General features: G+C 38.8%; 1 protein-coding gene and 1 long non-coding RNA gene across 4 annotated transcripts in view; one reads left to right on the forward strand and one right to left on the reverse strand.

Moving 5' to 3' along the window:
• Positions 1-21,917, reverse strand: part of LOC141397886 (uncharacterized) — a 522,872-nt gene that overhangs the window by 466,815 nt on the left and 34,140 nt on the right. The window lies entirely within an intron of this gene.
• LOC141397876 (uncharacterized) lies at positions 8,059-10,872 on the forward strand. 3 transcript variants are annotated; one of them, XM_073974697.1, is made up of 3 exons: positions 8,059-8,180; positions 8,248-8,378; positions 8,437-10,872. In XM_073974697.1, exons 2-3 carry the CDS (start codon positions 8,279-8,281, stop codon positions 10,650-10,652), a joined length of 2,316 nt encoding a protein of 771 aa, XP_073830798.1. In that variant the 5' UTR covers positions 8,059-8,180; positions 8,248-8,278; the 3' UTR covers positions 10,653-10,872. The 3 variants fall into 3 exon arrangements, with proteins under 3 accessions (XP_073830798.1, XP_073830799.1, XP_073830797.1); XM_073974698.1 differs by having other exon boundaries at positions 8,071-8,378; positions 8,437-9,456; positions 9,871-10,872; XM_073974696.1 differs by having other exon boundaries at positions 8,156-8,180; positions 8,240-8,378.

Consider the following 21,917-nt stretch of genomic DNA (forward strand, 5'->3'; position numbering starts at 1 on the left):
TACAGATCCTATGTGGTGATGATGGTGCATTGATGGCATTGGTGCTCCGTTATGTTGTGCCTATGGTAGTCGAAAATGTGTGTGAGAGTAAAGAAGAAATATAAGGCTCGATGTGTGGCAAGACAATCAAATAAACACAGGCTAACGTTGGCACACGCACCCGAAACATAAGCGGGCGAAGAAATGCAATGCACGCGCACCACTACAAGTCAAGGCAAATATAATTCACATTTTAAAAGGGGGGTCGTTGCAGGAACGCATTTGTATAATCGTGGATGGGTGTATGTGGATTGGATTCCTCAGAAACATCAGGGCGCATAAATGCTAACATTTATGTTGTGGTAGTAGTGTAAGGATTATTTTCGTTTATCCTGCATGAGGATAAGGGAAAATATAACAAAACAAGCACAATAATATATGTCTTAAATATGTCTTAAATATTTGTGAAATAAATCATTTTATTTAAAAGACCCAAAGATTCATTGTCCAAGTATGTATCACATATACATACATATTTATTGTAAATGAAACAAGTAAAAAAGTATAAGTCGGCTTTGCCGACAGATATATACCCTCAGCCTGTGTGGATTAAAATACTTTTTTCCCAACAAGTAGAAAAGTGTCAGTCGGCTTTGCCGACAGATATATACCCTGAAACTTTCAACTACGGACAGATGGAATGTTTTTAAGTTCTCTTCAGAATTTTGTGGCCCTTTTGGACATTTGAATTTGCCGACAAAAATGTGGATTAGGAATTAACTGCAATAAGACACAAATGTTGAACTTTTGTCGGGGAGGTACCCTTAGGGAGGACCGATATGTACCATTTTAGAAGTTAAACTAAATTCTGACAAAATATTAGGAGACCCCAAAGTTTAGACCAAATTGGTTGCCCCTATTCAAGTGATATCGTTCTAGCATTTTAGTGAAATTTTTAAATATTGGGGAGAAGTACCGGAAGTTGTGGACCTATATTGCCCCATAAACCTACGCTTGGATATAATATGACGAAGACCGAATGTCGATTGAACAGTTCGAGAGTTATCGTGCTCTCCGACCGCCACATATGGTGACATAGAGGTTCTTTACACCTTTCGGGCTATTTTCCCAAGAAGTATGGACTTGCCCCTGAAAAAACTTTTACCGTTGTAATGGAGGTAGCGAATGCAAATCGCTTCAAAGAGAATTAATTAAAAATCAAAGTGATTCGAGAGCAGGCCTTAAAGTGAACTTATCCGAAATTTTGTGTGAGTGGTACCGGAAAGAGTAGACAAATATAGTCCATATGCGAACCTGATCTATGTCTGGTAGATATATTAGGATGTGCAAAGTATGGATTACATCGGTCACTCCCATCAAGAGTTAGCGTGCGCACAATTCTTCCGAACATTTTCGAATTTTTGTAAGGGAGGTACCTGAAGGAGTGAACCGATATGGCTTATCTTCGAACATAAATTATGTTTGGACAAAATATTACGAAAGCCAAATCTTGGACCGAATTCGAGAGTTATCGTGCGCACCAGCCAGCCAGACAGACAGACAGGCAGATGGGCGGACATTGCTAAATCAACTCCAAATTGTCTGAAACGGATTTCGTCCAAACATACTTGGGGTCTAAAAGCATTATTTCGATGAGGCACATTTTGTCCGTATGAAAATGTATATACCCTCGTTAGCATAAATGCTGAGGGTACAAAAAAAACAAGTAAGAACGGCGTTAAGTTCGGCCGGGCCGAACTTGTTATACCGTCCACCACAAGTTGTATTGAAGTAAAATGGAATAATTAGTTTCCTTTCGTGTATGAAGAAGACTTAATACTAAATTTCAGCAATTTCAGCAATTTCAGCAATGTGAGGCACCGTTCTATGGGGGCTATTTCAAAACGTCGATCTATACCGACAAATTTCTGACGGAAAATTTTTAGACTCAAAGAAGACTAAGTACCAAATTTCCTATATTTCGGTAAGAGAATGTGGCAAAAACTTAAAAAATACCGAAAATTATGAAGTTCGCTTCTATGGGGATGTAGGAAGACGTGGACCTATACTGATAATACTCTTCGGGAATATTTTATAACTCTTGGAAGACTAAATAACGAATTTAAGCCATTTCGGCGGGATATTGTCGTCACCATCTTCACTATTACGAAAATCGGGAGGTACCGTTCTAAGGGGGTTATATCGAAACGTGGACCTATACCGACGAATTTTAGTCGGAAATGGGGCAATATGAAGGCGTGGACCTGTACAGACAAATTTCTGGCCAACAGTTTTATATCACATTGAAGACTAAATACCAAATTTCAGCCATTTTGGTGTTATATTGAAGCCACAACCTTCAAAATACGGAAAATCGGGAGGTACCTCTCCATGGGGACTTTATGAAGGCGTGGACCTATACCGACAAATTTAAAGGGGAAGTTTGAGTACCCCCAACGAAGTATAAATACCAAATTTCAGTCATTCCGGTGGAATATTGAGGCCACAACGTTAAAAATACCAAAAATCGGGAGGTACCGTTCTATGGGGGCTATATGAAGGCATGGACCGATACTGGCAAAGTTCTGGGTGAAAGTTTTATACCACCAACGTAGACTAAGTACCAAATTTCAGCCGCTTCGGTGTGATAATGAAGCTAAAACCTTCAAAATACCGAAAATCGGGAGGTACCGTTCTATGGGGGCTATATGAAGGCGTGTACCGATACCGACAAAATTCTGGGGGAAAGTTTTATACCCATAAAGAAGACTACGTACCAAATTTCAGCCATTTTGGTAGGATAATGAAGCTAAACCCTTAAAAATACCGAAAATCGGGAGTTACCGTTCTATGGGGGCTATATTAAAACGTGGACCGATATATTCCATTTTCAATACCAACCATCCTGCAAGTAATAAAAACTTCTGTACCAAATATTGACTCTCTATCTTTAAAATTGCGAGCTGTATGGATAGAATTAAAGCTCAATAATTTACGGGGATATCGATAGATAGGGCTTTTTTATCACACTAGCCTACGAAAAACATAATATCGCTGTAAACAGGGCCACTAGGAAAACCTTCGGTAAAAATGTCCAAAGGTCCTCGAACAGACCCTTAACCACACAAAAATGTTGAACATTGGTGTGGTTGGCACCACAAGGATTGGACAGATAGGGCCCAAATTTGAACATAAACTAAGTTTCGACAATATTTAGAGATCCAAAGTTTGGACCAAATTGGTTGCTACGTCTACGAGAAATCGCTCGTAGTATTTTAGCAAATATTTTCGAACTTTTGAGGGGGAGGTACCGGAAGAAGTAGACCTATAAGCACCACCTTCGAATTTCATCTAATATTCGAAGAAATATTTCAATATCCAAAGTGTGGACCAACGCAGTATTCGTTTCGAGCTCTCCAGCCACAACATATGGCGCCATAGGGTTTTTTTACAACTTTCGGGCTGTTTTCTCAAGAAGTACGGACTTGCCCCTGAAAAAACTTTTACCGTTGTAATTAAACCAGCGAATATAAGTTGCTTCAACAAAAATCAAAGTGATTCGAGAGTAGGTCTTAAAGTTAATTTATCCAAAATTTTGTGTGGGAGGTACCCGAAGCAGTGGACAAATATAGTCCATATTCGAACCTGATCTATATCTGGTAGATATATTAGTATGTGTAAAGTATGGACCAAATCGGTCACTCCCATCAAGAGTTATCGTGCGCACACTTTTTCCGAAAATTTTTGAACTTTTGTGGGGAAGGCGGAATGTGTGGGCCGATATTGCTTATCTTCGAACTTAAACTAAGTTTGCACAAAATATTACGAAGGCCACCTTTTGGACCGCATCGGGAGATCCGTTCGAGAGTTATCTTGCGCTCCAACCTCTACGCACGGTGCCATAAGGGTTTTTTGTACGTTTCAGGCTATTTTCTCAGGAAGTATGGACTTGCCCCTAATGAAACTTATACCATCGTATGGGGGGCAGTGAATACAAGTTCTTACAACAAAAATCAAAACGATTTGAGAGCAGTTCCTAAACTGAACTTTTCGGAAATTTTGTGTGGGAGGCACCCGAAGGCGTGGACCGATTAAGTCCATATTGGAACCTCATCTAACTTTGGTAGAAATTTCACGATGTGCAAAGTATGGACCAAATCGGTTACTCCCTTCAAGAGTTATCGGGCGCACAAATTTTCCGAACATTTTCGAACTTTTGTGGGGAGGTACCGGAAGGAGTGGACCGACATAACCCATCTTCGAACTTAAACTAAGTTTGGACAAAAGATTGCGAAATCCAAATTTTGGACTAAATCGGTTCACCCGTTCGAGAGTTATCGTGCGCACCAGCCAGACAGACGGACGGACATTGCTAAATCGACTCCAAATTGTCCCAAACACATTTCGTCCAAACATACTTGTGGTCTAAAACCATTATTTCGATGAGGCACATTTTGCTCGTATGAAAGTGTATATACCCTCGTTAGCATAAATGCTGAGGGTATACAAAATAAATAAATTAATGTGTATTGTCCAAACCTAAAAGCCCACTTTTTGATACACGCAAAGAAAAAACAAGTTAAAAAGTATCAGTCGGCTTTGCCGACAGAGATATACCCTCAGCCTGTGCAAATTGAAACACTTTTTTCACAAAAAAAAACTTATGTATTTAGGGGGTTTCAAAATTTTGGTCGTATGAACTGACAAAAATGTTGATTAGGATTAAAGTTCAAACATTTTGCGGAAATGGTACTTAAAGGAATGGACCGACATAGACCATGGGGGTGCCATAGGGGGTTTTTACACCCTTCGGACTGTTTTCTCAAGAAGTATGGACTTGCCCCTAAAACAACTTTTACTATCGTAATTGAGGCAGCGAATGTAAGTTGCTTCAACAAAAATCAAAGTGATTCAATAGCAGGTCTTAAAGTGAACTTATCCAAAATTTTGTGTGGGAGGTACGGGATGGAGTGGATATTTGTCCACTCCATATTCCATATTCGAACCTGATCTATATCTGGTAGATATTATGATAATGTGTAAAGTATGGACCAAATCGGTCACTCCCATCAAGAGTAATCGTGCGCACAATTTTTCCGAATATTTTTGAACTTTTGTGGGGTAGTGGCTTATCTACGAACTTAAACTAAGTTTGGAAACAATATTACGAAGGCCAAATCTTGGCCGGAACCGGCATTTCCGTTCGAGAATTATCTTGCGCTTCCACCCATGAACATGGTGTCATAGGGTTTGTTTTTCAACTTTCAGGCTATTTTTTCAGGAAGTATGGACTTGCCCCTGAGGAAACTTGTACCTTCGTACAGGGGACAGTGAATACAAAATGTTACAACAAAAACCAAGGCGATTCGAGAGCAACTGAACTTTTCCGAAATTTTGTGTGGGAGGTACTCGAAGGAGTTTACCGATTGAGTCCATATTGGAACCTCATCTAAGTCTGGTAGAAATTTGATAATGTGCAATATATGGACCAAATCGGTTACTTCCTTCAAGAGTTATCGCACGCACAAATTTTCCGAATATTTTCGAACTTTTGTGGGAGAGGTACCGGAAGGAGTGGACCGATATAATCCATCTTTGAACTTGAACTAAGTTAGGACAAAATATTACGAAAGCCAATTTTGGACCGAATCGGCAGGTCCGTTCGAGAGTTATCATGCGCTCCAACCACTACACACGGTGTCATAGGGTTTTTTGTAACTTTCAGGCTATTTTCTGAGGAAGTATGGACTTGCCCCTAATGAAACTTACAGCGTCGTATAGAAGACAGCGAATACAACTTGAGTAAACAAAAATCAAAGCGATTCGAGGCCAGGTCCTAAACTGAACTTTTCCGAAATTTTGTGTGGGAGGTACCCGAAGGAGTGGACCGATTGAGTCCATATTGGAACCTCATCTAAGTTTGGTAGAAATTACACGATGTGCAAAGTATGGACCAAATCGGTTATTCCCTACAAGAGTTATCGTGCGCACAAGTTTTGCGACAATTTTTGAACAATTGTGGGGGAGGTACCTGAAGGAGTGGACCTATATGGCCCATCTTCGAACTTAAATCGAATCTGGGCAAAATATTTCGATAGTTCCTATCTACCGCCAGGAATCTTCCAAAAGTAAAATCACGTTTAAGTCAGTAAATTTTATCAGAACAGGATTAGCTGTCATCATTATAGTATTTAGGACCATGCCAAAATCACTGGACAATAGCCGTAGACTATCCACGCATTCTCACATACAATATGACTTATCCTGATGACGTTATTTTAGTTTATAGTACTAAAATACGTAATTTTACAAAGTCCGATCTGAGTTATCAATATTTTCCCTATATATATTCACCATAGTTATTCCAAAAACAGTTTGGATCGAGCATACATAATCTTCTGAAAGAATTTATTATGAAAAACATCAATAAAATATATTTTGTGACCGCATATAATGAAAATGTGAATAAAAACGGTAAAATATGGTCCTAAATCATATATAAAAAGTGAAAGCTTCTGGAGATGTTAAATGTTATAGCTACAAATTTCTTTTGTTCAGAGACTCATAATGAAATTTGATTTGGAACATTTCTTCTTTTGACACCATCCCCAAAAAGTTATGTATTTTAGGAGATTTTGACTCAGTATGGAATACATTTTAATTAAGAGTCTAAAATTTTAACAAATAATTTCTACCTGAATATCTAATTTTGTAACGTCTTTTTCTTAAAGAAGATTTTACTTAGATATCTAGTTTGTTCTGGGACTTACAGTGAAATTTTGTGTAGAATATTTCTTCTTTTAACACTCTTGTCTAAAACTAAATTTCATGTTACTTTGCATCAACACGAAAAAAGAACAAAACAAATTTATTCAAAAAATATTTGGGTGTTTTCTTGGCAAATTTGATGTATATATTTTCTTGATATATATAGCAAATACATATTTAATTTTTCGGCAACATATATTGAAATTTGATGGAGAATATTTTTGTCTCTGACGTCTTCTATCTAGAATGAAGTTTTGTGGGACAAAACTTAATAAACTCAGATAAAGTACAACATTAACCCTAAACCGTGATTTTACTTTTGGCACATTCCTGGCGTTTAGGTACGATTTAGAGTTTTGGTGTATTCGGGGGCCTATAGTAAAATTATACGACAAATAATTTTGTAGAATATTTTGATCAGATATAATCACATTATAAAGGAGTTTTTAAACGTTTTTGAAAAAAAAGACCAAAAAGACCCGTTTAGTGACTCGCATGAGGGTTAATTTTTTCATAAAAAGATACCCCGCATTGTTGTCAGTAATATTGCTAAAGGCACTTTACACCTAGAATGCAAGGATTCCAAGGAATCTGATGTCGAATATTTCAAAACCTGTAGAAATGGGCGGAACTTGCCACGCCTATTTTGGTTACTTCCCGACGTAAACTCTCAAAACGCCGATACATGTGTCATCTTTTTTCGGTCTACTTTCATAATCTGTGCGGGGTTTCTTGTAATTGTAAAAAAAGTTCGATTTTGTTGTACAGTGTAATTAAGCCAAAATATTATTTATTAATCCACCAATTAGGCAATGAACTAAGTTTCGTTCGGATTTTTATTACCACTAATTGATTTATAAATGATTAAAATACACCCATATGAACACAGCACGCAACGTCATGGAGTGGGTAAAAATATTAAATTCAATATTTCCCAATTGACCCGGACGTCATCATTGCTATTAACATATCCACGGTTACAACTGAAAACCCACAACTAAAAAATATTTTAATGATTCATTTAATGCAATTTTTGGATTTGCAACACTCAATATTCTCAGTGTTGGTGAAAACAAAATTGAAATTTTAGCGGCAGCAAATGGAAGATGCTGCAGTTGTTTTCTATATTTAAAATATTTGTTGTTGTGTTATTTTTATTCTACAATTACGCCGTTATTAAATGGGAATCGTGTTGAATTGTTTTACAACAAAAAAACAACAACGTTAGTGGAACTTTTATTTTAAAATAATATTTTTTAAGGGTTTTCCCACATTTCTATGCAAAATGCCAATAAATGAGTGACTCGTCAGTCATGGTGGAGCCATTGTTGTTGCAAAACTTGTCTAGTTATGACGAGTGCCCCGATTCGGGATATCACTGTTAACAATCAAAACGACGACGCATTTACAACGACACTGCTACTAAGACAGGGGTAATTAACATCGATACTGTCTTAAAACCGATTGTCTAGAATCTCTGACTATAAATTAGAATTGCAGGTTTGTGGCCTAATGCAATTGTAATTCGAACATGGCACAAGCAAATAGTGCCCAACGTGCTATCAGCACAAGGCACAAAACATGGCTTAAAACAGCAACACTTTTGATGATCATTGGATCCAGGCAAATGGGTAAGTTTGCAGACTCCTTTCAAATGTAGGCTTTTTCTAAATTATCAATTCGTTTCAGTATCCGCCGGTGGCTATGGTGGCGGTGGAGGTTATAGTGGAGCTTCAGCTTCTGCCTCAACAATTGCTAGCAGTGATTCATCCGGAGGTGGTGGTGGTGGCGGTTGTAATGGTGGATGTTCTGGCGGTGGAGGAGGAGGAGCAGAAGGTGGTGGCGGCGCAAATCCCTCTCTACCTGGTGGAGGTATTAGCATCCACAAGGAAATCAACTTGAATGGCCTTAAACAGGGTATTAGTGGTGTTATTGGAGGTATTTTGGATGGTGTTGGCAAAATTCATGGAGCCACCGCTGGTGGAAAAGGCGGCGGTTTTGGTGGCGGTGGAGGCTTTGGTGGTGCTGGCGGTTCCGGTCCCGGTTGTACTTCTGGCAGTTGCGGTAATGGAGACAAAGGAAATCCTTTCCTACCTGACGGTGCTGGTGCTGGAACTTATGCAGGAGCCTCAGTGGGAGCTGGTATACTAACTGGTGGTCCAGGAAAACCTCTACGACCTGGTCAATCCCAAAAACCAATAAAAAATCCAAATTTATCCCATGTTCCTCCAAAACAACCTGGCGCTGATCCTAATATTAATTCAGATGAAAGTCCTTCGGATTGGCATCCAGGTGTAAATCCAAATCCCTCATGTTCAGGTCCATCGTGTAATGGTGGTGGACCTAACGGACCTGGTGGTAAAGGACCAGTGCATTTCCCAGGATCTAGTGGGCCAAGTGGTCCAGGACTTATTGGATCAGGTGGTTATGGGGGTGGTGCTGGGGCTGGAGGTGGAGCTGGAGGTGGTGCCGGTGGAGGAGCCGTTGGTGTTGGTGGATTAGGCGGCCATGGAGGCAATGGCCCCGGTAGTCCAGGAGGACCTGGTGGCTATGGTGGTGGTGCTGGAGGAGGATCTGGAAGGGGTGCCGGTGGTGGAGTCGGTGGTGATGGTGGATTAGGCGGCCATGGGGGCTATGGTCCTGGTAGCCCCGGAAGTCCAGGAGGACCTGGTGGCTATGGTGGTGGTGCTGGAGGAGGAGCTGGAGGGGGTGCCGGTGGTGCTGGTGGATTAGGCGGCCATGGAGGCTATGGTCCTGGTAGCCCCGGAAGTCCAGGAGGACCTGACGGTCTAGGAAGTCCTGGTGGAACAGGTGGTTATGGTGCTGGAGGTGGAGGTCGTCCCAGTGGACATGCAGGTTTTGGCGGTAGTCCAGGAAGTCCTGGAGGACCTGGCGGCTTCGGTGGAGGTCCTGGTGGTCAAGGCGGTCATGGTGGTAGTCCGGGAAGTCCTGGTGGTCAAGGTGGTTATGGCGGTGGTGCTGGTGGTGGCGCTGGTAGTGGAGGTGATGCAGGTGGCGGTCGTGGTGGTAAAGGCGGACCAGAAGGACCTGGCGGTCATGGTGGTCAAGGCGGACCAGGAGGTCCTGGTGGTCAAGGCGGCTATGGTGGTGGTGCTGGAGGAGGAACTGGAGGGGGTGCCGGTGGTGGAGCCGGTGGTGCTGGTGGATTAGGCGGCCATGGAGTCTATGGTCCTGGTAGCCCCGGAAGTCCAGGAGGACCTGGTGGCTATGGTGGTGGTGCCGGTGAAGGAGCCGGTGGTGTTGGTGGATTAGGCGGCCATGGAGGCTATGGTCCTGGTAGTCCCGGAATTCCAGGAGGACCTGGTGGATATGGTGGTAGTGCTGGAGGAGGAGCTGGCAGTGGAGGTGGTGCCGGTGAAGGAACCGGAGGTGTTGGTGGATTAGGCGGCCATGGAGGCTATGGTCCTGGTAGTCCTGGAAGTCCAGGAGGACCTGGTGGCTATGGTGGTGGTGCTGGAGGAGAAGCTGGCGGAGGAGGTGGAGGTGGTGCTGGTGGAGAAGCCGGTGGAGCTGGTGGATTAGGCGGTCATGGCGGTTATGGTGGTAGTCCTGGTAGTCCCGGAAGTCTGGGAGGACCTGGAGGCTATGGTGGGGGTGCTGGAGGTGGTGCTGGTGGAAGTCCAACAGGTCCTGGTGGACCAGGTGGTTACGGGGGAGGTGCCGGTGGTGGCGCTGGAGGAGTAGCAGGCGCTGGAGGAATAGGTGGCCATGGTGGTTATGGTGACAGTCCAGGAAGTCCTGGTGGACCAGGTGGTTATGGTGCTGGAGGTGGAGGTCGTCCCAGTGGACCTGCAGGTTTTGGCGGTAGTCCAGGTGGAAAAGCCCATTCAGGAGCTTATGCAAGTGCCTCAGCAAAATCTTCGGCTTATGCCAGAGGTTATTAGCATAATCATTAAGTCGTTAATCAAAATACTCCCAACTGTATACATATGTGATATATTTGTTTGTATGTATGTATGTAGTTAGAATATAATTACGTTTTTTATAGATATTTTTGTATATTTGTTTGTGCATGTATAGAAGAGTTACAAATTTATAAATAATGTTTATATCAAATCAATTAAATTTCATTAATAAAGAAGATGAAAATCAATAAATGCAAAATCATGACTTATACCTCTGTTGAAAGTTGTGGCGTATGGCTAATTAAATTCTCAAGCGATTAAAAATCAACTCATTCCAGGTCATAATTTTAAGTTTTTTTTTTTTTTTTAATTTACACAGGTGTTTTAATTGTAGAAGGGTAATTAGTATGAGTTTGCGGTATCCATATGAGAGCCGCAAGGGCCATAGATAAAGTTAGAATATGGACACCAAATTTCGGAAAAGTGCAGTTTAGGACCTCCTCTCGCATCGTTTTGATTTTTCTTGCAGCAGGTGGTTGCGCTCAAGGCCTCTATTATGATGGTAAAATTTTTTGAGTGGCAAGTCCATACTTCTTGAGAAAATGGCCCGAAAGCTGTAAAAGCCCCTACGGCCAGCATGTGTAGTGGCTAGTGCGCACGACAACTCTCGAAGCGAATACTGCGTTGGTTCACATTTTGCATATCGTAATACATATTTCTTTGAATATTAGATGAAATTCGAAGGTGGCGCATATAGGCCCACTCCTTCCGGTATCTTCCCTACAAAATTTTTAAAATATTCACTAACATGGTACGCGCGATATTGTAACGTGGTTTTGTCGTAGGCTGGGGTAGACTTAGTCATGTCCAGTGTCGCCATAAGGGCCCACTAAACCTTACGGAACAATAAGACGTGTAATTTCCCTTTCCTGGCGGTTAAATCGGATATTTATTGATGTAAACCTAATTTATAATCTACTGATGTTTAAATACGATAAGAAGGATAATTGGCGGGGGGATCGGCTACTTGGATTCAGTAAATGATTTGATGATGATCGGGAACTCGGTGATTCTAAGTTCTGTAGTAGGCGATCTGAACTCGGGAATTCGGTGATTCGCTTTTCGGATGTAGGCGATTTGAAGATAATCGGGAATTCGATGATTCGCTGTTCGGTAGTAGGGGATTAGAGGTAGTGACTTAGAACGCTAAGAAGTCGGCCACATTATCTGTTGGTTGGCGAGGACGTAGGCTCAACCCTCAGCTGGGCTCATACTGGTTTTTTATTCGTTTTTGTCTTATCAGAACGAAAGTCATTGACAATTAAAACTTTATATTAGTGTAAAAAATCAATAATTACTTAGAAATACATCCCACTGTATTATCAATTACCACGTTAAAAATAACAACAACAAAAACACAACATCTAATACAGCGACAGGCACCATACTTTTCTATTCCATACTTTAGGGGGTGTCATTGTGTGAGTGCAGGATTTTTCAATTTGGTTGAATTGTGTGTGTGGAGAGAGAGAAACGTTCAAAACGCGCACGTGGGAGCTCTCTTGCCTGACGCTGATCTAATGTTAAATGTTACACCCGCAACACAGACAAGCAATAAATTAACAGAGCAGGAAAAAATTTAACAACAGCAGAAGCAGCAGCAGAAGAGAAAGTTACAATTTCGGAATAAAAAAGATAATAGAAAATGGGTGTTTTTGCGGTGGTGATTGTGGTCTCTACGGATTTCATAGGTATCCATAACACATTCAGGAGCAATCAAGCAAGGGTCACAACAAGAGCAACAACAGTTGCAGCAGACACGTTTTCCACACTACACAAAATATTCTCTCTAATGTTACTCTTTTTGGATTTGCCATGAACTCATATTCCAACACTAGGGCTTCATGTACCTTCATTCACAAACATACAACAATGCAACACTAACACCCCTAAACATTCCGGGATTCTCTCAAAAGTTTCATGACTCTCAAATGAATGATGCTGTTGTTTTTGTTGCAGTGCAATGTGCTGCTGCTGCTACCTTCTGTCATCTGCCTTTATATTCATGCTTAGAACTTTGAAGCTGTTGAATTTGTTCCATATTAGACGCATATACAACAACATTAGACCGGAGGTTTTATATTTTAGGTCAGGTCAAATCTATGTATAACGAAATGAGAAACGTCAGCACAAAACACACTAGAGACACACACACTCAAACAGAGACACTTTGTCAGCATTAATAATGCACAGTGACTGTGAAGGAATTTTAAATACAAAAAATAATAATTGGATATTTATGAATAAACACAGAAGACAAAACAGGTGTTGTACACAGTAGTACACAATGAGGTGAGAGGACAAATATGGGGACGATAGAAGACCAAGGTCTTCTAGACTATGGAAGACCAAGAAGGAAATCTTGTGGAAGATAGAAGAAATACCTTCCAGGCGACAAAAATTAATAATTACTCCCTAGACGATCTGAAGGATATGTATAGCAGGCCAATGAAGAAGCCTTCTAGAAGATATAATGCCAACATAGTGGCCTTATCCAGGCCAGACTTCTGGGCAATTAAAATCCAATAAGGAGGTATTCTATTTGATAAATGACAAATAACAAGTTCTTCTAAGCTATGAAGGACCAATAAGGAACTACACAATCTACAACCAATAAAGATATGTTCCAATAACAAGGACTTCTCAGCCAACAACAAGGTCACCTCCGCCAATAACAACGCCATCTGGGCGTTAGAAATCCAATAACAAGATCTTCTGGCCGATTAAATACCAATAAGGAGATCTACTAGATGAGAGAGGGTCAACCAAAGATCTTCTAGGCGATAAAAGATCTATAAGTGGTTGCCAGTCAGTATAACACCAATAAAGAGATTTTCAGATGTCAATATCAATATCTATCACTCTTTTCGGTGATAGAAGACCAATATGAAGGACTTCTGAGCGGTTAAAGTCCAATAAGGAGTTCTTCGAGACAAAAGAAGACCAACAAAAGACCTTCTAGACGATAAAAGATCAGTAAGGAGGTTACAAAGTACACGCAGAGAAAAAATATTTGTCGCTTTTGTTGGAACAGCAATATATATTTTTGTTCCAACAATTCATTTGTTTTGTTCAAGCATTGTAATCCAATACCAAAAATACCATATTTTGCTCCAAACATACAAAACAAAAACAACTTGCGAAATTCCTCAATATTGTAAAAATCATTGACAATACCTATGGTAGGAACTATCATATTCTAGAATTTTTACAAAAACTATTGTCAGCACAGAAAACCCGTTACTGACATTTCTTATTTGATCGTATATAATACTCATATACACTTTCCACAAGACTTTGGTATAAACGCCATGTTTAATATTATGAGCATTGACAAACACTACACATGGCCAGGTTTTGCCAGGTCTAACTAAAAAGACAACAAATTAAATGAAGAAACATAACTAATCCATTGCGCTCATCCTCCAAGCACTTACCCCAACATAAGGAATACCATAAAACCACAATAAATATGAAAAGAAAACACAAATTACGACCAAAAACACTTCTCAGATTGTGATGTAACAAAGAAGAATGAGAAAGAAGAAACAAAAAAACAAGAATCTCATGGTGTACATACACAAAAAAGAACCAAGATAAAATAAAAAAAAAAACAAAGATAAGGGGAACTCACCAAAATTTTTTTTCACCACTGCATCGAATACCGAGAGAAGATAATAAAATTGTGGAAGAAAAGAGAATAATATTGTCCAGAGGACAAAAAAACTATTGTTGGATATGACAACAAATATTGCTGGATATGACAATAGCAGTTGTTGTAATTAACAAAAACGATTGTTGGACTCACAATACTACATGCGGAATCTAACAATATCTTTACAATACATATTTTGCTCTTCGAATATTGTTGGATCAATCATATTTTTCTCTGTAAAGAGATTTTTCAGAAGTAAGAATGCATATAGAGACGTCTTCTCGGCGATAGAAGCCTACTAAGTTAAGCTTCTGGACGATTAAAGCCCAAAAAAGAAGCCTTCTAGACGAAAGAAGACCAACAAAAGATCTTCTGGGCGATAAGAATGAGGGGGTTACTAGGCAGTATAAGACCAATAAAAAGATCGTCCATACGATAGAATGCCAATACAGACGTCTTCTCGGCAGTATAAGACCAATAAAGAGGTCTTCCAGACTATAGAATGGCAATACAGACATTTTCTCGGCGACAGAAGGCCCAATAAGAAGGTCTTCGAGGTGGAAAAATACCAACAAAAGATCTTCTAGGCGATAACAGATCAATAAGGGGGTTACTACGTAGTATACGGCCAATAAGGAGATCTTCCAGACGATACAATACCAATACATATTTATTCTCGCCTACAGAAGGTCAATAAGAAGGTCTTGTGGGCGTTTAAAGTCCAATAAGGAGGTCTTCAAGACGAAAGAAGACCAACAAAACATATTCTACGCGACAAAAGGTCAATAAGGTGTTACTAGGTAGTATAAGATCAATAAAGCAAAGTAAAGGTAGTATAAGATCAAAAAAGGTCATCTGATCGATTAAAGCCGAATAAAGAGGTCTTCGAGACGAAAGAGGACAAACACCTTCTAGGCGATAAAAGATCAATAAAGACGTTACTAGGCAGTATAACACAATTAAAGAGATCTTCTAGACGATAGAATGCCAATACAGACGTCTTCTCGGCGATAGAAGGCCAATGAGAAGGTCTTCTGAGTGATTAAAGCCCAATAAGAAGGTCTTTCAGGCGAAAGAAGACCAACAAAACATCTTCTTGGTTATACAAGACCAATAAGGATGTTACTAGGCAGTATAAGATCAATAAAGAGGTTTTGCTGAATGCCAACACAGACGTCATGACATGAAAACCAATAAGGAGGTCTTTCAGACGAAAGAAAATCAACAAAATAGTTTGTAGATGCCATAACACCAATAAAGATGTCTGAATAGAAGGCCAAGAAAGATCAATACGAAGGTGTTCTGGGCGATATAATAGCAATAAGAAGGTCTTTTGGATGATAGAAATCTTAGAAAGCACAATTATCACAATAGAAGACAAAAAGAGATAGAAGAGAAAATCAACAAATAGTTATTCTACGTGACTGAAGATCAGTAAAGAGGTTACTAGGCATTAAAACCCAATAAAGAGATCGTCTCTGCGAAATAGACGAATATTTGTCGACGATATAAGGTCGCCTTGAAATGCAATAAGTCATATGCCGGGCATACACTATGGGCATGCAGGACAGCATTTGTAATAGTATTAGTAAATTTTGAAGTTTTTGTCAATGTATATGGGAGTAGTTTTGGCAGGATTGAAATCAAAATAGTTTTGATTTTGTAAATGAACCCCTTTCAATTCGATGAATTTTGTTTATTTTCCAAGTAACCAACAAATAATTTTTAAAACAACAAATATTATTTGTGAGGAAATTAAAAAAATTGGAAAACTTCAACCCAAAATCGAGTTTTGGAGGAAAATTCATCATTTTTGGAATATGGATTGAAGGAATGACACACAATATTCAATCACACACGTACACAAGGGTTCATCGGTTGCTGTCCTGCATGCCCATAGTGTATGCCCGGCTATAGAAATCTAATAAAGAAGGCCTATCAAAAAAATAGAACACCAGGGACTGGATTCTTGTTCTATGAAAATTTGAAATGAAAAATATTTTCTTTATAATTTTTTTTCATTTGACATTTATGTATTTCCTTTATAAAAGTTTTCATTTCCCATTTTCATAGAAACAGAATTGAGCCCCAGTAAGGAAGCCTTGTACACGATATAACGTCATTTTGACAATATAAGTCCATGTCTTCTAGACTATATAAGATCAATAAGGATGTATACTAGGCGAAAGCAGATCAATAAGGATGTCTTGTACACAATAGAATAACAATAATAAGTACACGATAGAAAATCGATAAGAAGGTAATAGCCGTAATACCGTAGGGAATAAATAAGTATATCTTCTACCGGATAGAAGACCAATTAGGAGGTGATAATAGAATATCAGTAAGGAGGTCTTATGGACAAAAAGTGCAATACGGAGGGTAACAAGTCCTAAAAGACAAATATAGCGTTCTACTAGAGAATAGAAGTCCAATAAGGAAGTCTTGTACACAATTTAATAGCAGTAAGAAGGTATTTTAACGATAAAAGAACAACAATGACGTCTTTTAAGCGATAAAAGATCAATAAGAAGGTTAAAAAGCCAAAGATGGCCAATAAGGAAGACGTTTAGACGATAGAAGACCACTAAGAAGACGTTCTGGGTCAATAAATCCCAGAAGTATGCCTTTTAGGCGATCGAAGATCAATAAATGGGCAAATAGGTAAATAGGTATTAGAAGGCAATTAAAAAGTATTCTCATCGATAAATAGACTATATATATCAAATAAGGGACGTCTGTTCGCCAATAGGAGACCATTGGGCGATAAAATACCATTAATGAAGTCATTTAGACGGTAGTCTTTCAGACAATAGCAAACCTATAAAGATGTCCTCGGGCAACAGAAAACTAATAGGCAACACTCAAAAATGCTTGCACTTGCACTGTTGTAACAGTGTTTATTATTATGTTTGTATGTTCGTTCTTCTGTTCAATCTGGCTCTGGGTCTATCTCCAGTTCCAAGAAAGTGGCTGTTTCGATGGGATGTAACCACAGATCCACTGGAGTTAGATAAGTAGGTTTGGCGGGGCAGTTGAAAAGGTGTTTTGTGTCGTGCGGGCCCATGCCGCATACTGTACATGCACTCTTATATTGGGTGTTGTGGCTAAGGTTTCGTTAGAGATGCAAGTTGGGATTAGAATAGCAGTTGCCAACATTAAATACAAAGCCGATGAGATGATCTATACGTTTTAAACTATAGGAGACACCTCACAACTCTTCCTTTTAAGCCTTTATCTACTGTATAAAACACCTTTCAAACCAAATTGCATAACGAAGAGCGTAAACAACAGCAGAAAAAACGGACAGTAATAGAAGAAAAATAATAGTTTATCTATTCGAAAAAGAAGCAATGCCAAAACACCGGCGGCACTGAACCCCATGTTTTAGTTGAGGTTATGTTGATTTTTCAAGTATTCAGTCTTGTTGTAGCATAAAAGTTCAACGAACTTGAAAAAAAAAAGTAAAACAAGGCATTAGCAAAAATTTTTGTGTGCACACCATAAGAGGAGACCTCGACCGAGCCAGCTACTAGCAAAGCCATCAGGCAACCAACCAGTCAGCCAGCCAACTAAGTATTCAAACACTCGACTATGATTTGGTAAATCTCAATGTTTGTAGGTAGACCCATTTTTTTGCAAATGTAATCAAGAGAAAGTGTCTATGCTTTCATTCGGTTAGTCACTGTTATGTGTGTGCGTTCAAAGTTTGGAGAGTTTTTTTGAATGAAATTGTTGGGCATGAATGCATTGGAGATGATGTTGTAATTCCATGTAACAGAAAGAAGTACGAACAATAAAAGAACATTATAGTACACTGCATAGTTTTATGTTGAGTCTTAAAAGCGCGACTCCTAACCATATTTTATGCTCACTTGTTGGCATATTGTCTGCCCCTCAGACTGTTCTAATTCACACAACACTCAAAAAATGCGTGCACTCTTTTATGTTGGGTGGTATGGCTAGGGTTTCGTTAGAGATGCAATTTGAGATTAGAATAACAGTTGCCAATATTTATGGCCTGTTTCATTACGACGATTCGAATTCAAATTCGTTCGAACTACAACCAAACTTCAGTTTTTTGAAAAATATTTTATTCATTTTGTTTTCTATCAAATAAAAATTGTCTACAATAACATGAGTTTGGAAGTAATTCGAACGAATTTGAATTCGAATCGTCTTAGAGAAACAGGCGATTAATAATATAAATTTATGTGAACGAAATTATTTCACGCCACAACGTAAAAATTTCCTGCCTGAGTCTCGGCAATATAGGATCGCATATTAACCATTGTCAGACTTACGAGTATAGATATGCAAATGTGTAATGGATGTCATGAGTTACATCTTTATCTTTACCTTTAGAGGATGAATTCCATGTGCAGAACCCTCAAAGTCTACATTGAATGTACCAAATGTGTTATATAGAGGTTATTTCCCTTATTTAGAAGTTTGGAATCTCTGTGACGCTATACCCAATTAATATTTCAACAAACCCCCACTGGAGATTTGGTTATTAACCACAGTCCTCGTGATAAACTCTAGATCCTCTTGTTGCAGACTAAATTATAAATTCCAGGAGCTTCTGACCTCCGACACGTGTCTGTTCATACAATCTGGTGTCGGCCATCGAAGACGAAAATGTACATATAGTGCGATTCCCTAACTCATTTTTTGAGTAACTCGGTCTATTTTTCAAGTTTAATATGCGATATTTGCATAGGCCGCTGATCAGTTTTACTAATTTTGAAAAATCGGTTCAGATTTGGATATAGCCCCCATATATATCTTTCACCGATTTTCCTAAAAATCGGTTCAGATTTGGATATAGCCCCCATATATATCTTTCCCCGATTTTCATATAAATCGGTAAATTTTTGATGAATAGCCTTTATAGCATTCATATATTTTCTAAGGCCCCTGTTCAGTTTTAACGATATTTGAAAAATCGTTTCAGGTTTGAATATAGTTCACATATATAGAAATTCGATCGATGTCACTCAATTCTGAATAATTACGTCAAATATTCAAAATTTCGTCAATATGTCAGAAACATGGCGTGTTTATTGCATCGAATACATAAAATCGGGCGAAATTATATGTATATGAGAGCTATATCCAAATTCAAACCGATTTAGCTGAAATTGGTAAAACTGAAAATGGGTCTAAGAAAACCGTGTTGAATTTGAAGGTTATTTATTTAAAATTGACCGATTTATAGCAAAATCGGTGAAAGACATATATGGGGGCTATATGCAAAAATGAACCGATTTTTGTGCAGATCGGTAAAACTAATCAGTGGCCTATGAAAATAACACATATTAAATTTGAAGGCTATTCGATCAAAATTGACCGAGTAATGCCAAAATCGGGGAAACATATATATGGGGGCTATATCCAAATCTGTAGTGCGATTCTCTAACACATTTTTTGAGTTACCGACAAAAATCGGTAAAATTAAAATGCTTATAATTTAGGTAATTAACGATATTTTTCGGTGAGTTAGCGACGACTAAAAAGTAGTCGTAAAGTTCTACCGACAACAAGAGTGTTGTCAACTTTTATTTGAACTTTTCATTCATAATTTTGAGTTTTAATGTTACCGATTTTTATCGGTAATTTAAAAAATGAGGTAGAGAATCGCACTACTGAACCGATATGGACCAAAGTTGATTTTTTTCATTCCTATGCCATCATAAGTACTTGTGCAAAAATTCATCAACCTAGATCGCCTCTTTCTATTTTGTCCACTTTATTATGGAAGCGCCTCACAGTGTAGGCGTGCCTTTAAGACACCAATTATTGAGGGGTATTTTGCCACCGTTGAAAATTTGATGTTGCCTGGCCGGGGAAATAAACCTACGAACTTCAGCGTGCAAGGCTTGTGTGCATTAAGGTGATTTCAAAAAATAGAATTCGGATTTATTATGAGGCATCCCCTTCAGATAAATGAGAAGGATCTAGAAAGTTTGGAAAGCAGTGAATATAAGGGAATCTCCAACAAGCGTGGACTGGAGCGCATGATAGCCATTCAACTATCCTATCTGTATTTTATCATAGAAAATCTTCTCCCATCAGATTTCTTGAAGTCAAAAATATCCTATCGATTTTCTATAGATAGAACACCTCGTTATATTAGTCTTCTCCCTAACGTTCTACTATAGTCTATCAGTCTCCTATAGTTAGAAAGTTTCCTCCTATCTGTTTTTTTACAGATAGAAACCTCCTGATATCGGTCTTCAGAATTAAAAGACTTAAAGTCGAACACCTCCTCCTATACATAGACACCTTTCATAATAGTCTTCTAAAGACAGAAAGGTCATTAGTTTTCTATAGATAGAAAGCATCCTCATATCGGTTTTCTACAAATACAAAACATCCTCCTCTCTTCCTTTTGGTCTTCTATAGACAGAGGACTTTCACCTATCGGTCTTCTATAGATATAAGACTTCCTCCTTCTATAGATAGAAGATCTCCTCTTATTTGTCCTATGTAGGTAGACGACCTCCTACAATCTGTCGTCTACAGAAAAAAGGCATCCTGCTATCAGTCTCTCGAGCTTTTGAAATAGAAGACTTTCTCCTATAGGTCTTTTACAGACTTACTCATATCGAACTTATGTAGACTGAAAAAACAAAAGTATGCATTTTTTACTAATTCCGTTCATATTTTTTTTTTTGTCCATAATTTGAACGCACCTCTTTTAAAGTGAATAGACTAATTGTTGTATTCATGTACACAACACTATTTTTGCAAAAGTATGAATGCTTTTCTAAAATACAAAAATAAATTTTCTTGTTTCCCCTACATTCACCATTATTTTTTTCTGGCAAAAACCGGTTTTTTTCTTTGCCTAAAAAAATGTTGTGGATTCGCTACTATTGTTTTTGTCTTTTCTCCCCTCCATCGTATCTACACGCACATTGACTCCGTGTCAGCAAAGCACAACAGCCTAAACAACCACCACTAACTACCACAGTAAAAAACCAAACATTTATAGATTTCGTTTGTTATCGGAAAACACTCACTATATCAATAGCATTATTTCGCATATACAATTTTTGAATTTCTTTAATATCAATGCAACATCTAATAACTCAAGCTACGAGGGCGGTTTGGAAACTTCTTAGCCTAGCACAAAAAGCGCGGTATAAACAGAAAAAAGTTAATTGTTTTGGAAACTTCCATCTCTCTCGATCTGGCAACTCCTTCATATAGAAACAGGTGTTCAAAAAAGACGCATCCGCAATTTTTTTACAATGGAAAAATTAGAAATGCGTGCTGTCATTAAATATTTACATAACAAGTAAAAAAGTATCATTCGGCTTTGCCGACAAAGATATACCCTCAGCTTGTGTATATTGAAACAATTTTTTTTCCCAAAATACGTATGTATTTAGGGGGTTTAAAAAATTTTGGGCATTTGAACCGACAATAATGTTGATTAGGATTAAAGATCAAAAGTTTTGCGGAGGAGATACTAAAAGGAATGGATCGACACTGACCGTTATGGCAGTGGATCTCCAGCCCCAACATATGGTGCCATAAGGGGTTTTTACACTATACGGGCTGTTTGCCCTAAAAAACTT

This window comes from Musca autumnalis, unplaced genomic scaffold (assembly GCF_047663935.1).
Source record: "Musca autumnalis isolate F117 unplaced genomic scaffold, ASM4766393v1 scaffold_3, whole genome shotgun sequence".
NCBI lineage: Eukaryota > Metazoa > Arthropoda > Insecta > Diptera > Muscidae > Musca > Musca autumnalis.